The 15,540-nt window shown below is 39.2% G+C and overlaps 1 protein-coding gene across 1 annotated transcript; it reads right to left on the bottom strand.

Moving 5' to 3' along the window:
- Nucleotides 1-653: 653 nt before the first annotated feature.
- Nucleotides 654-14,510, bottom strand: LOC119740658 (fatty acid desaturase 2-like). Its single transcript, XM_038216025.1, has 11 exons — nucleotides 14,340-14,510; nucleotides 12,682-12,897; nucleotides 10,935-11,030; nucleotides 9,088-9,285; nucleotides 8,214-8,315; nucleotides 7,391-7,577; nucleotides 6,052-6,128; nucleotides 5,604-5,701; nucleotides 4,490-4,666; nucleotides 4,065-4,190; nucleotides 654-3,340 (listed from the first exon to the last, which is right to left on the bottom strand). Exons 2-11 carry the CDS (start codon nucleotides 12,880-12,882, stop codon nucleotides 3,289-3,291), a joined length of 1,314 nt encoding a protein of 437 aa, XP_038071953.1. The 5' UTR covers nucleotides 12,883-12,897; nucleotides 14,340-14,510; the 3' UTR covers nucleotides 654-3,288.
- Between the last annotated feature and the right edge of the window lie 1,030 nt (nucleotides 14,511-15,540).

The following is a 15,540-nucleotide window of genomic DNA, read 5'->3' as shown; positions in this document are numbered from 1 at the left end:
GGTTTGGGAAATTGGTGGAAGTACTAATGGTTGAAATGTAAATGTCATTATTCAGAAGATTTCATCAAATCATGTTTTTTAACTGACTTTTGTAATTAAAGATATTAATTTTGTACTTAACTCCTTTTACAACGTAAACACAAATTGTTTAACATATAAACGATGCAATTTGACTTCATTCAAATATCTCTTTTACAAAATATGTATTAGATAATATAGGAGGCCCCCGTATTTTTAAATGGTTGCATGCTTTATAATTTTAATGTTTCATAATTTGCATGCATGTTTATAAAGATTTGTGTTTGCAAATTAATTATTTTTGAATGCAAAGTTGGTTCAAAATATTGTGTTAATGTGTCAGACAAGCAACAAATGTAATTGTTTTCAAGTACCAAGTATTCTCAACCAAAGGCTCGAGAAAGGTAGTATCGGCACCATACTGACCAATCGCAAAGCCAGAGACTGAAGCTAGAATCAGTAACCCAATTCTCATTGGACAGCTTGACTACTTTAAAGATCACACAGCCTATCAAAAGCAACCGTGATCAAACTGACCAATCGCAAATCCAGAGACTCAAGATAGTATCAGTAACCGGTTTCCTCATTGGACAAGCTTCACTACTTTAAAGATCACACAGCCAATCAAAAGCAAACATGGTGCTCAGTATTTATTGTCTAAATTAATTATGCAACAATCACATGATAAAATCAAGCTATTCAGTAATAGTTACCGGCTTCAAAAGCTTTTGAAATTTTAAATGAAAAAAAGTAGTAAGACTGCTGCAAACTGCTTACTGACTGGGTGGATCTGAAATATATAAATCTAAAAATTAATGTGGCCTGACGTTGCGAACTTAGCAGGTTCTTCTTCAGAGGCTAAAACAGAAATGACAGAGGTACATACCTTTTTTAAAAAAAATTAAATTTTAAAATGATACAATCAAGACAAAGTTATTAATTAATACTGTAAATGGATTCAATGCTGTTGTAATGTATACATTCAATGTATCGGAAAGCTGCAGGCATTCTGCTTTGAAAGACACAAGTTCATGATGTGCACACTGAGACTTGTGATCTACAATAGTCTGATGCCAACTTAACAGTGATCCAAACTGTAAAGATCTGATACATGCTTGCAGGGAACATGACCAAAATGGCTGTAAAATTATTTTTTTTACCAAAATTAATTACACTTTTGTCCTTAAACTCAAAAATTTCCAGTAAAATGTTTAACTATGATAGTGTGTGTAAAACAACTATCCAATTTAGAGAATCATTATGCAGTTTTTTTTAAATTGTACTGCAGCTGACTTTTGGGAATGCACGATACGAAGCAATTATCAGGGAACGCCTTGAGCAAGGCTAGTTCAGATTGCAGGTCAACCTGAGGCTGGCCTAAGAGGCACTGTACGACCTGTGCACAAACATGGTGCTAGACTTGAGAACAAGTCACTAGACAGTCGTGTTTTGTCTGTCAGCACCCCCAATATCTACAAGAACGGCACAGTGTATCATGTTTATCATCATGTGCTGGGTTTGGCATGTCTTGGTGTCAAGGAAGCAAACATTGTCCCTGTATGTGAGCACCATACTGCACACTCACTAAGGAACAAAACTGGGGCGCGCTGCGCAGCTGGCCAATAAAACTGGCCAATAAAGCTGGCCAATTACAGACTTGATTTCAAGTCTAGCGTGGTGCCAACCGAACCTCCAATTAATAAATCATTTCCTTCTATAAACCAATATGGCTCCAAGTGCCATAAAAATATTATAGGAAGTTTCACCAGGAAATATGTCGCATGTATATTGAGATGCCACTTTGTTGATTGTGTACAAAGTCTATGGGAAGTGATCAGTGTTTTTATTTAATCAAGACTATCAATTGTTGGTTTCAACTTTCCAGTTACTTAATTTTTTTAACAAATTCAAACTGACTGATTGTTATCAGCCGTATGGATGCTTAGAAAATGGTTGGCAGATAATACATTCTTGCCGTTTGTTGTCTCAAGATGTGCCTTGCTTTCATTCTTGGAATTTTTTTTTGTAACTCTTACTCCTTTGAAATTACAGAATAAAATGATTTCTTCGATACTAATGAATGCTTGGTTTTGTTTGATGGATTTTGATATTTTTTTCGGAGATTTGTCTAAATGTATCTGGGAATCCAGGATTTTGTGTTGTGCGTGCCAAATGCGCTACAATAATATAATTCAAGCCAATTTTTTTTTTCTGGTTTTTTTTTTTAAGTCTGAAAAAGTACTCTGCATTAGACTTGCAGTGTCATATTTGGATTTTACATGCTTTAACATCCAGAATTGTTTCAAAATTGTAATAACGTTTTTAACATTTTGAAATGTTTTCACTTTTTTCCAGTTTTAAGCGCAAAACAAAAATGAACATTTGTACATTATACAATAAACACCATAATTTTTTTTTCACATTATCTAGCAACCCTCCTCCCACCGAAAAAAAAAAAAGTTGTAGCAATTTAACGCAAAAAACTTCACAAAGACTAAGTTTAGAAGCTTTAAAAACGTCTGAAACCACTTTTTAAAATAATTAACGTCGATTAGTACAACCATGCCACCACTCAGTAATTACCTAATTATTTTTCTCTAAGTCACGATACTCAAGTTAGTTAATCATCAGAAGGCAACACACACGTACTGAGTTCACGACACATTATCTCAAAACCATTGCATATAACTTGCACACACATGGTATTTTATACCATTTGGATAAATTTCTAGTAAGAAATTTGAAATTTGGAAAGACAAAGAAAACGAAAGCTGCCTAGAAGGCTTACAAGTCATTCTATAAATTTAGGACATTTTTCCTGTCTCTGTTCCCTTTGCCTTTCAAGTATTATTAAGAATGATTTCAATGATTTTTAATTTTATGGGTAGATCGTTTGCTATTCATAATCACGACTGTTTAATGACGACTTCATTAAAAAATGCATCAGAATTATATAATCATAGATGTCACATGTACATGTAACAGGAACAGGAAAAAAAATGTACCCAAAGTTTATGAAATGACATTCTCAATGCAATTTATGTACTTAGGACGTAATTTTGGATACCAAACATTACGCTGTATGGCTATGCCTTCATAGTTCTATAACTACAAACATTTTTTTATAGAACATAAACTCTATCACAAGATGATATTTTTTTCCACCGAAACATTTATTCAAAATCAGACTTAAACCATAGAAAATAAAATTTACTTTGAACTTTATTAGGTTTGGTCAATCTCAGTACTTCCCTTCTGTCTAATCACGTTTTATCGGTGGTAGTAGGCATCGTGCCAAATCTTTCCTGACCGCTTCAGAGAGCTGCAAGACACAAAAAGGAACAAGTGCTGTCAGATAACAAAACTTTCTTAAATAACAATACTTACATTTTTATGCAAGCTAGGTAAACAGATCTGTTTTCAAGTCGATCACAAACCTTTCACAAGCCAAATGACAAGTTAGGTCAGAAGCAAGATAGAACAGATGAACAATAACAAAGCCTTGGTTTTGTTATTTATCACTTGAAAAGCTTGACTCGTGATCAATTTGTGATGCTACAATTTTGAAGGTGATTAAGAAATTTCTGTTGGCTGGCTGCCTGGCCCCATTCAATGATACCATTCATGTGTCAGTGGCGGATCCAGGGGGGGGGGAGTGCGGAGGGGACATCCGCAGTGAACAAACTTGTCTCAAATATGGCCATTTTCCCACTTGCGAGACCCCTATCCCCCCTCCCACCTTGGATTAACTTCTCTGGGTCCGCCCATGTGTGTGAATGGCATCATACTCACAACAAAGCTGACCTGGGTAAGTTCGATATCAGAAGAGAAAAAGCTGTTTCAGTACTTCAAACTGATCCTATGAACAATCTTCTGTGCGCCAATTGCTTGGTGTTCAGTGCACAGATAGCGTTGAGGGCTATTATTTCACAACTTTTCCTTATGGCTTAATTATTTTTCTGAATTTCCACCTGGTCTTGAATGGAGGGTTAAATATATTGTAAGTAAAGTTATTAGATGAAAATAAGGAAAGTTGGAAAACTTACCGAACAATGTCGGCAAAGGCAGTTAACAGAGATTTAGTTTGATAGGGGATGTCATGTTTCTTGCAAAGCGCCTTCACGTCAGGCATCACCTTGTAGAAGTTGTGCCTCGGCATTGTCGGAAACAGGCTGAAATGATTTACAACAAGGATGTATTTCAGGAAAAAAAACCTCAAATATGCAAAAACTTATCTTGCTCAAATCTTTTAGTGTGAGCTTTCTGGCCCATTTCACGGAGATGCACAGACATTTGTTAAACAAGGAAATTGGCTTAATGTTAGTCTATGGAATATCCCGACTTAAACACAATTTGCTAGTCCATGACCTATGCATAGAGAGCAGATACTGTCAATTCAATTTGAGTGACGAAGATTCAAGAACAAATTGCCGTCTTATCTAATTTCAAGAGTAGGACGGGTAGATCTTACTGGTGTTCAATCTGGTAGTTGAGGTGGCCCGAGAACCAGCTATTGAAGAACGTGGGTTCCACGTTGCAGGTAGCCTGCAGCTGCATCGGTAACCACTCCTTCTGTTGGTCCTTTTCTATCTCCATGGGGATGTGGTTCATTTGGGTCACCCAGACAAACCAATGGCTCTCCATAAACCTAAGAACAGTCCAAATAATGAACAAAACATGCAGAGTCTGTACTGCATCACAAAAGTCCCAATGAGTTAAAGAAAATTTCCCAAAGTCAGTTCACAAGTCCACTCAAAAGTAACTGGGGATGAACAATAACAAAGCTAGGTCAATTCTTTTGTCGCAGTTCATTGGAACAACTTGTGCCTTAATTAACTTGAGACTGATAGACTTATGATGGACTAGTGTGGACTCACTTTAATAAAACACTAAATCACAAACTAATGTCAACTGAGGTGTTCGGTACAGCTTTATGTTGCAATGTATTTGTGGGCAAGTTTACGCAAGTGAAAAGCGACTTGTAAAACTGTCTCATAGTGTAACACAACATGCACTTTCCCTGCACATTGTCTGGCAGCTATCCGTAAAAGGTCTTTGGCAAAGGTATGTTCCCAAGGTCTCAACCCCCCTTAAAAAAACCCAATAAGAACCCCCCAAAAGCGCTTACCCCATTGGGAGTTTTAATTCAATCTCATTTCTCTCTGTCAATAAGGTTTTAAGTTTGTAGGCTTGATCACATCGCATCAATTATCAGTCTGCCAGCTATCCATAAAAGGTCTGTGGCAAAGGTATGCTCCAAGATAAAAGGTCCCCCCCCCCAAAAAAAAAAAAAAATAAAAAGCCTCCCCATTGGGAGCTTCTATTCAATCAAATTTTTCTCAAAAGAATACACTTCAAGTTTGTAGGCTTGATATCACACAGTGCATTCTCCAGTCATTGCAAGAGTCCATTATCTTATGTGGCAGTGTTACTTGGATTTTGTTGGTACCTGTTGGTACTCAAAACCAGGGCCACTTTTAAACAAGGACCGCATTCCATACAAATATATTGCCTCTATTGTGCTATGAAAATTTCGTGAAAAACAGTGATGCAAGCACAACAAAATGTAAGTTGACTGTTATTACCTGACAAACATGTAGAGCCAGAAAGCACCAGACAAGCCTAGAAGAGGTCCGTAGGTCAAGAACAGCTTGCTGAAGAAGAACACCATCCAGGCTAGATCCTGTTGGGGAAAAAACGAGAAAAGAAACAAATAGTGCAGTGAGCAGGAATTTATATTTCTACAAAATTATCGTCGTAAAATCAGTCCAGTATAGTGCTAATGACAATTAAACAGCATAATATTCAATGTGTCCTCCAGCATGCACCTTAAATGCTGAGGTAGTACCATGCTCACGCCCCTATTTTTACGCGCGGACGCAATCCATCTTGGACCAATAGGCTGTTAAACAAATGCACATGCATCTCAATTTTAAGAGCACTCGTGACACACAATTAAGGGTCCTATCACACTTTTGAGACTGTGTATATGTGATCTATAATACTCGTATAAAGGTTACATCTTGAACTTACGATCCACACTTTCTTCTTGATCACATGGGCAAAATACTCGTAGTGAAAGTATACAGGCAACAATAGCGGCGGCAAAACTGTGAAGAAATTTTCAAACAGGGAAAAAAATTACTGTTTCATGGTCATACAGTAGAAGGCTTATAATTACACATTTGGTTGGCTTAGTGTGATTCCCTTTTATTCCTGTGTTATTTTATTGTACGATGTACACAAATCACTGAAACAGATAAAAAACAAACTCATTGTCATTTGAATAGGATTTAGTTGGAGTATAAATTTACAACAAATGATTAGTGGAGTGTCATGGCCTAGCGGTTACACTGGACTAATGCACTGTTTCAGAGGCAACAGTGGCGTGGGTTCGAGCCCGGGCCCGGACACTTGTGCCCTTGAGCAAGGCACTTAACCATTATTGCTTCGTCCTTCGGATGGGACGTAAAGCCGTAGGTCCCGTGTGTTGTGTAATGCACGTTAAAGACCCCAGTAACACTTATCGCTAAGCGAAGGGGTTTGCCCCGGTGTTTCTGGCAGTGGCCTAATATGCACCGCAGCACCTTGTAACCCTTAAAGGTGATACATAATGGGTCTCATATTTCTCATATTGAGGGCCTCCATGGAAAGCAGTGCCCTGCACTGATCGGAGCTACCCTCACTAAAGATGACGTAAATAAAAAAAAAATAAAAAATTTAAATTTACTTGCAGCAGGTTGCAGTTAGGCTGATCCCTAATCCAGTCTTCAGACTGTCTGGCATTGTCAGTTATATGCTAATTATGAAAGCAGCCAGCTGATAATCTGATAATCCACTGGGTAAACATTGTGAGCCTGATTGCATTGTGTGGGATATTTGCTGTACAATAACACTTCTGTGGCTTTGCCTTTAACACAAAATCATAGAGCAAGGAACGGCTTTTTCATACAATAAAAAAACACATCGAATTCACAATCCTGCAAAACTAAATTGGGCCGGTTCTAGACGCCATGCTACAGCACGTTTAATGCTATCAACGTTTAATGGTATGCATTTTGCTGTAATATGGGAGCGAGGTAATTATAATGTGGTGCTTTTATAGCGCTTTACACCACAGGTCTCAAAGCGCTTCACAATTATTACCCCTGTTCATCAGGCCATGAGACCAATTTTCTGCAGCAGCTTGAGATAAGCACAGTCTAGTCTCCACCTTCACAGGTACCCATTTATACTCCTGGTTGGAGAGGCAATTGTAGTAAAGTGTCTTGCCCAAGAACACAAGCCCCATGTTCCCGGTCAGGGTTCGAACCCACATACCATGGCACATAGTCAAACACTGTAACCATTGGACCACAGTCCAAGTACTCACGGAAGAAAAAGTAGCTCTGCTGGTGGTTGTACGGCATGACACCCTTCTTCCTATTGGCCCACTGGACCGGCATCTTGTCTCCCAACATAAAGAGATACTCCATCCTTATGTCAGGATCCTTGCTGACAATGTTGGGCTTGGCGTGGTGCTGGAAGTGACGGTAGTTCCACCAGTGGGCTGAGGAGCCCTGATCACGAGGACAAGTTGAAAACCATTACAAATCTTCAAACCAGTAGAAATCTAAAGATGTCCAATCCTAAGCAATGTTTTATTAATGGACACCCCTGTGGTCTGTTCTATGGGACAGCTGTACACAAGCGTCTATGATGCAGGCATGCAACTTGGAAGTAAAAAAAACCAGGAAATTCCAATCTTTACAAGACTTTGTGCAGTGTTTTTCAATTTTTAACAGCAAAAGTGTGAAGTGGATAACGTGGCAATCAGCTGATCCGAGGAAAAGTTGTATGCCTAATGATATTCGCGTAGATTCTGCGATCAATTATGCAAAACATCACCGTGTCTTGATCTCCAGATTCTGACCATTCTGCAGACACTGGGTCTTAGGTAACCCGTTGTAGTACAATGTATTACAAAAATATGGCAGCCAAAAATGGCAGACCAATCAACTGCTTAGTCTACATTTCTGATCAAACTGATGTCACAATTGTTAAAGTCGACTCCCATTGGCTGGTGTGAGGGTCACATAAAATGTGCATGCTCACATATGTTGTACGTTGAATATGGAGCTTGGCTCTGTTGAATATAACCAATGATACTCAGACTATGGTCCCCAGACGATGCTAAAAGATTGAAAGCTATTTACCTTCAATCCACCAAGGATAAAGCCGTGAAGAAAGTGATTCCAACTAGACTTTTTGAAGACGGACAGATGACCCAGGTCATGTTGAAACCATCCAGCCTGCCCCTTAGATCCAAGAAAAGGAAATAAACGTTAACAACTTTTTACATTTTGTCCTAATTTGAGACTTTCCTTTAAATGTCAGAACTATATGCGTATACTAATATCTCCGTTACCCGTTTTCAAGTCAACACGGAAATGTGTGCTGTTGTCTTCCAATAATGGCAAAGCTTAACTTTAAGGTAATGTTTCCAAAAATGAATCACTTAAAACACTTCAAAGGGAATTCCACCTTTTCTGCATATGCGTCTTGGATTGGTTAAATTGAAAAATATTTTGGAAACCTTAACAAGATTGAATAGTTTTTTGAAATTTGGATGCAGTGTTAAAATGACAACACTTTGCAAATGATCAACTTTTTTGCATCCAAAAATAAAACAAGTTTTCTCTCTTCGAAAAAGAAAAGCATTGAAACGGGGCAATTTCCAGATGCATGCATTTCAGATGAGTTCATTTGCATATTGTGTAAAGTAAAGACTGTTATGAACCAATATAGCCTATCAGGCTGGCGTTTATCTCCAGTTTCCTCGCTATGAAACGACTGAGAAAATTCCTACTCCCTATGGATGGGATGCCAGTCCATCGCAAGTTACTCCCAAGCTAAAGCCGGTACCCATTTACACCTGGGTGGAGAGAGGCAAGTGAGGGTTAAGTGGCTTGCCCGGGGGCACAGCATATGGCCAGTAGCTGGCTTTGAACCCCTGCCCCTCTGATCGTGAGTCACAAACCCCAACCCCTAGACCACACTCCCCCTGCAGTCAGGGGAACTTTGTTTTACCTGTGCTAGAAGCAAGAGTATTGAAGTTGTCAGGTATGGCACCCAGCCCGTTCCATAGCGCCACAAGACAAGCCAGCCCAGCACTTCAAAGGCCAAGATGTGGGCCAGCACAGCCACATAGAACCACAGGTTGGGTTTCAGGAGACCTCTCTGCTCCACCTGGAGACGGAGGTCTCGCATGTCACTGATGAGGGACTTCTGCGAAAGGGGGGGGTTGATAATAAATCACTATTGTTTGATCACATTAAAAGTTTTATTCAATTTATTTCCAATTCCTTTTCACAGTAATTTTTGCTCATATCAACTTTTTTGGTCAGTTCTCTTCTTTCGTCTCAGGATGCAAGTCAGGGAACAGTCAGAGCATCATGCAGTTTATTGTCAGATGACATGCTTTTTGATTAGGCAAAAAAAAAATAGTGGGGGGGGGGCCAATTTTTTTGTGTGCTGATTGAATGGGGTATTCAATTATATGCGAATTTCAGCCTGAACTATTTCCATTGCACTACGAAAGCTATGCAAAAAAATGGACATAAAAAGTGATTAAAACTTACCTTAATTATTGTCAAAATATTTACGGTCGATACTTCTTTAAAATAATGGAAAATTCAGGTCGTGCACACCATATGCACAATGCTAGTCATGACGGGAAACTGGCCAACGCTGTCCGTAAATCGCGCGGTAAAGTGTGTGTCATGCACTGTGTGTGGCCGGCGAATAACCTCGTTTTTACGGTAGGAAATTTCAGAGAAACACGCCGCATCGTATCACTCCAAATACGAGTAGTACGACCTCAAAACATCAACAAGGAAAATACATACACAGACAAGAGAGATCAAGTTCTGTGAATTAACTTGCAAAAATGTTCTTTTTCCGTTGGTTTTTTCTTGGCATTTTCACGATGTCGAATCCGACCTGCAACTGCAGTGCACCTCGGCCGGCCCATGCATAGACTGGTTACCGCATTTCCATCATGCCTTCTTTAGCCCTTTCAGTGCGCAGCCCGGCGGAAACTAGTCATCGCTGCATTCAGCATTAAATAACGCACGTGTTTCATATCGTCACCACGACATTGAATTGCGAACTAGTTATCGCGAAGCGAACTTGTAAAAACAACGGAGGTTTCTTCTAACAAAATAGCGAATGTAAATAGGCAAACAAATAAATACAAGCATTTTTTAGGCAAAAGGGTTGTTGAGAGGTGTTTTGTGAAGACAGAAAAGACATAAAAATTTTAGTGAAAGATAAAAGTTTTAGTGAAACTGTGATTCCCTTTATGGGTATCAGTTTTTTTTAAACTTAAAAGTTTATATGGTCCTTTAATCCATGACTTCTGCAAACTTTGTTGTCTGTTCAACAACTTGTGACATAACAAAGTCCAAGAGTTCTTGATAAGCACAGCGAAGGAAATTAGAGTTTGGAAACATACATGTATGTCTTCACATTGAGTCATGCAAAGTTCAAAAATCATGGATAGATAAAAATTGAAACATAAATGGCCAAATAGAAAAGAAAATACCCAAATACCCTAAAGACTGCTGTAAAAATAAAACGTTAAGTGTTGATTCTACAACACAGTGAAAAAAAGCACAAGAACGTCGACACATTTGTTAGAAACACCGAGGTTCATAAAAATATTTTAAATTGAAAGCTAAACCCCATAAGGGTAAAATCAAAAGCTGTAAAAACTGATGGGAGGGACTAAAATCATTAATAATTAATTTTTAAAGGAGTTTGGAAAATGTTGGTTCTTTATGTTTAAAAAGTAGTGAAATTTCTTAATTCACCACAAAAATCCATGAAAGAATTGTTCATCACAAAGAGGACAAAAGCAAAAGCTAAGTCTCTACCTTGGGTTGATTGTCTTTGTCTAGCGAGCCGATACACAATGGCTTCATGTACTTCCTGACTATGCTCTTGTCTGGATGAAATGCAACAAACGCATCCTGGGGAGAAATAATCACATAAGATTTCACTGAATAGGGTCACTTGATTTTTAAACAAACAAAAATTAATCTATTCACAGTTACATTTCTTATAGTACTGTAATTTTTTTACAGTATTGCTTATCATCAAATCAGTGCTAAAACTCAAGTTATTTGTTGAGAAAACTGCAAGCACGGCCACAGTGGGAAATAAAATCATAATTTTCAAGCCATTTTAATTTGTAATACTTAGATTTTGAGCATTTTTGCTAAGTTACTGGTTGGGAAAACCCTCCCTCTCTGGCTGGCAAATTTAACGAGGCCAGCCCAGCAGTCAAAATAAATCAAGTGATATTTTAAACAGTTGAGTGCTCCTTACAAACATAAAACAAGATTGACTGGCTGTGACTGTTATGTAACTTGATACAGCAATGCTTTGGCTGCAGGTGATTGATAAGCCAGCTGTGCCTACCAGTCACCTGCTTTTGTCTGTTGATGGAATTTGACTAGTCACAGTGCCTACAAGAAATATGATCTGACTGTTGGTGACTAGCCTGTGTAAAAGGCATGGCAGAAGAAGTGGATTGAATTTTTGACTGTCTGTGACTTATCAAGCAAATTAAAAGAGGTGTTACAATTAAAAGTAAAAGTTTGTGATGCCTGTGGAAAATTTCAGACTATACGTTTTTCAGCAACTTACTGCCAATTGTTGTTTGTCAAGAAGTGTTACAACCCCGACACAATTTGTCTGACAGTGCGGCAGAGCACAGTAAACCATAGCTGGAGTTACCCAGCCCTAAATTTTATCATTGGGTTGTCATTTAGGGCTGGAGGAAGTTTTTAACGCGAACCAGCAGAGTTGGCAGGTCACAAAAAAAAATTCAAAATTTTTTCGAAAATGTGCAATTTTGTCCCTGTTACACACTAATTTCAACTGGAACTCACCCAAACCTTGCTTGGAATAACCATTACACAGGTCCTTGAAGTAAAAAACGAGTCCACGATGAAAATTCAGCCTACAATTGCAGTGAAAAAACGAGGCATAAACCGACAACCGTGCGGTCATGGCGAGGACCGCAATTGGATTTGTGCACAGCGCGTTTACCAGTTCGTTCTTGCCGGCTACGCTGGCTGATGGCGCATGACGTCACGCGACGACTGTTTCATGCACGATAATTGGCAAACTTTGGTTGCCGTCCAGTATCGCAGCTATGATGCGTCGGGTATTCCGCTTCCGCATCAGTGACGTCATGCGCCATCAGCCAGCGCAGCCGGCAAGAATGAACTGGTAAACGCGCTGTGCACAAATCCAATTGCGGTCCTCGCCATGACCGCACGGTTGTCAGTTTATGCCTCGTTTTTTCACTGCAATTGTAGGCTGAATCTTCATCGAGGATCGTTTTTTACTTCAAGGACCTGTGTAATGGTTATTCTAGGCAAGGTTTGGGTGAGTTCCAGTTGAAATTAGTGTGTAACAGGGACAAAATTTTTTGAATTTTTTTTGTGACCTGCCAACTCTGCTGGTTCACGTGAAAAGCTTCCTCCAGCCCTAAATGACAACCCAATGATAAAATTTAGGGCTGGGTAACTCCAGCTAAGTAAACCAGAGGTTGTTTGCAGACCCGTTCAAATCCTGTCATCAAGTTTCTTAGTTTAAAACTGTGAAGCTTACCGTAGCATCTTCGCCAGCATAGTGAGACAGCACCTTGAAGCCCCCTGGGTGTCTGTTCACCCACTGGCTGACATCGTACACCCCGTCCTCAATCACCACCCATTTGTCCGTCCTAGTGCTGTGCTGTCTGACCTCCTCCCAGGTGTAGGTACCTTGCTTGCTGACCGCAGCTGAACTTTCACCTTGTTGACCTTTACCCATAATGCCGCGGGGTTACTGTAGGACAGGAGAAAGTCAATTCAAATTATATTTAAAGATGCATACTCCGTGCTCTTCAAAAAAAAATTCTCGTAATGAATTTTCAATTTGTATGTTTTGCTTTAACGAAAACAATATTATTGGGCATCTGCAACCCTCTGAAAAAAAGAAGTTCATTTTACGCACAAATGAAACTGCTCTCAAAGAGCCGAATTATTGTCCGACAGCCAATAATTCGATTTTTGCAAAGAAATAATTCAATAACAAAATGTCTGTGGATTTAATTTCTCGTTCGATGTCTCATTCAAAAGTGAATAACTTTTATATTTCTAAGAAAATAGCAATTGAAAACAAACAAATCTATTTTTCGAGTTGAAACTCACAAATAGCATGAGGAACGCATCTTTAATCTATAGACCCAAAATATTCCAAATTTCTGGTCTTTACATTCCTCTCTGCAGAAGCTGCACATCAGTTTGTTTGTTTTGTTTGGTTTGGTTTTAGAGTGTTTAATTATAAAAATGGCCTAGTGAAAATATTGTCTCATAATTAAGTTTCTACTTGGATTTTTAATCCCTTCAATTTGTAGGCAAAAGTGCTGGATCAATTTCAATCCAATAAGCCATTTGCGAATTAAACTCAAGTAACATCTGGTACCCTGACTTCCTCGAATGCTTGGCACATTTTAACTGCGAATTCAAACCAAAGAGGCTGTTGCTATATCACGTGATTCGGGGCAAGCCTTACGCTAGCAACCCCCAGCTCCGGAATGGTCAGGTGTCTTTGTGCCATTCTCACACACTGTGCGCAATGTATTGATGTTGAGCCTCTCTTACGTAACTATGCAAGAGCTTGCCCCGAATCATGTGATATAGCAACAGTGTCTTTGATCTGGAGAATTCAAAGTTAAAACGTGCCAACTAGCATTCTTAGCAAGTCAGCTAGTGTACTAATGTTATTCAAATGCAACTCGCAAAGGGTATAGGTTTGCAAATGGCTTAATTATTGCTTAGTTTAGCAAAAGGATTTTTCTAAAGAATGTTGCATCCTGACGCCACTTAATTTTTTATAATATAGGCTAGGGCCTATTATCTCAATGAAGCAAAAATGCTGAAAAGACATGAATCTAGGACCGAGAATCATTTCCAATTTTGTTTAAAAATACTTTAAAAATGTAATCCATAGACTTTGTACACAAACAAAGAAGTGGCGTCTGGATATTTCTTTCAGAAGCAAGTTCCAATCAAAAAGGAGGTCAATGGTTGGGTGCGGTTTTGTAACTCTTTAGTCCCAGTGCTCAGTGCTGTTGTCTGTACACATCCTGACTAAACCATGTTATTCCTCCATGACTAAACTAACCTGTACTTCTATCGCAATGGCAAACGAAATTTCTAATTGATTATAACGGTTTAAGGCAGGCCTAATTGCAAGAGTGAATGACGGTGAAAACCGCAACTTACCCTCCATAAAAGTGGGATATCTGAGGTCTAATTTAATCCAAAACACACACTATGTACCGCCAGGCCCACAGGTCCGGCCGACACAGCCAAACATAGATTTACCGCTCCGATATGTCTGGAATAAAGGAATTATGTAACTTGAAGGACACCTGCCCTGGCCGGCATTCATACAAACAAGTGGCACGCTGCCGTGCCGTGCGCGTGCAAGGCCAAAAATATCACGCCATCGAATCACGTGATTGTCATTGAACACGCCTTCTTTGGACGGACTTTTTTTGAACTCTCCGAGGTACACGTGGACCTCACGTACGCCCGTACCTATAGAGCTAGCTATCCAACTCCGTGAGATGGCTGTGGAAACTAATACAGGGTCAGAGAGACCGACTTCGGCTGAAATAAAAATTCCTTTTTAAGGAATCCCGACTCACGGGTCCTTGATCTGTTTTAGGAAAGATGCGGACCACTGGTGCGGGCACGGGGTAAAATTAGACCTAAAGTATGCGGCTCATGGCGGCCGGGAAACCTATAGTTTTTTTCACCATTTTTTGTGGAAGGATTAACCCTAGCTGAAATGCACATTGTTCATTAATAGTGTAAAATAACCACGCAAAATGGTGATGAGCAACTTTATCCGAGTCTAGCCGCACAGTATATCCCTGTATCCCGCACGCGTACCATTTCTAATGGTGCCTAATGTCTAATGAGGCCAAAGTGCAGGGAATATAGAGCGGCCTGCCTTTTTCCATTTTGTTTGTTCAGAATGATTCTTCAGAATGATTCAATAAGAGCGAGATTCAGACAAATTATTGCTTGGGAAATGGGGAATCAAGTTGGGAAACCCCCGGATACCAAAGTAAGAGCATGCATGGCGGCAGGGTACAAGACAGTTTAAATGTTTTGGGGGTTTTTTTTAGAGCGCGCTAAAAATGAAACTGAATGGTGTAATCTATCATAATGGAATTTTTTCGAAAATTGGCAATTCAATTTTATGATGTTTCCCATTATTTTTAATTTGTATAAAGTTACGATACACGGATATTTTGTAAGGCCCCTATAACATAAATGTAGTGTTTCACTGCCCCTTCCACCAATTTTCAAACAATCCTAAGGCTCAGTCCTGCACATAATTAATCTTGACAAATCCAATTAACTACACAACAAAGAAATCATCTTAGATCAATTTAGATTGACGTTTAATTAT

The sequence above is a fragment of the Patiria miniata genome, unplaced genomic scaffold (genome assembly GCF_015706575.1).
Source record: "Patiria miniata isolate m_02_andy unplaced genomic scaffold, ASM1570657v1 HiC_scaffold_5, whole genome shotgun sequence".
Classification (NCBI taxonomy): domain Eukaryota; kingdom Metazoa; phylum Echinodermata; class Asteroidea; order Valvatida; family Asterinidae; genus Patiria; species Patiria miniata.
This window is presented reverse-complemented; position numbering and strand designations above follow the sequence as displayed.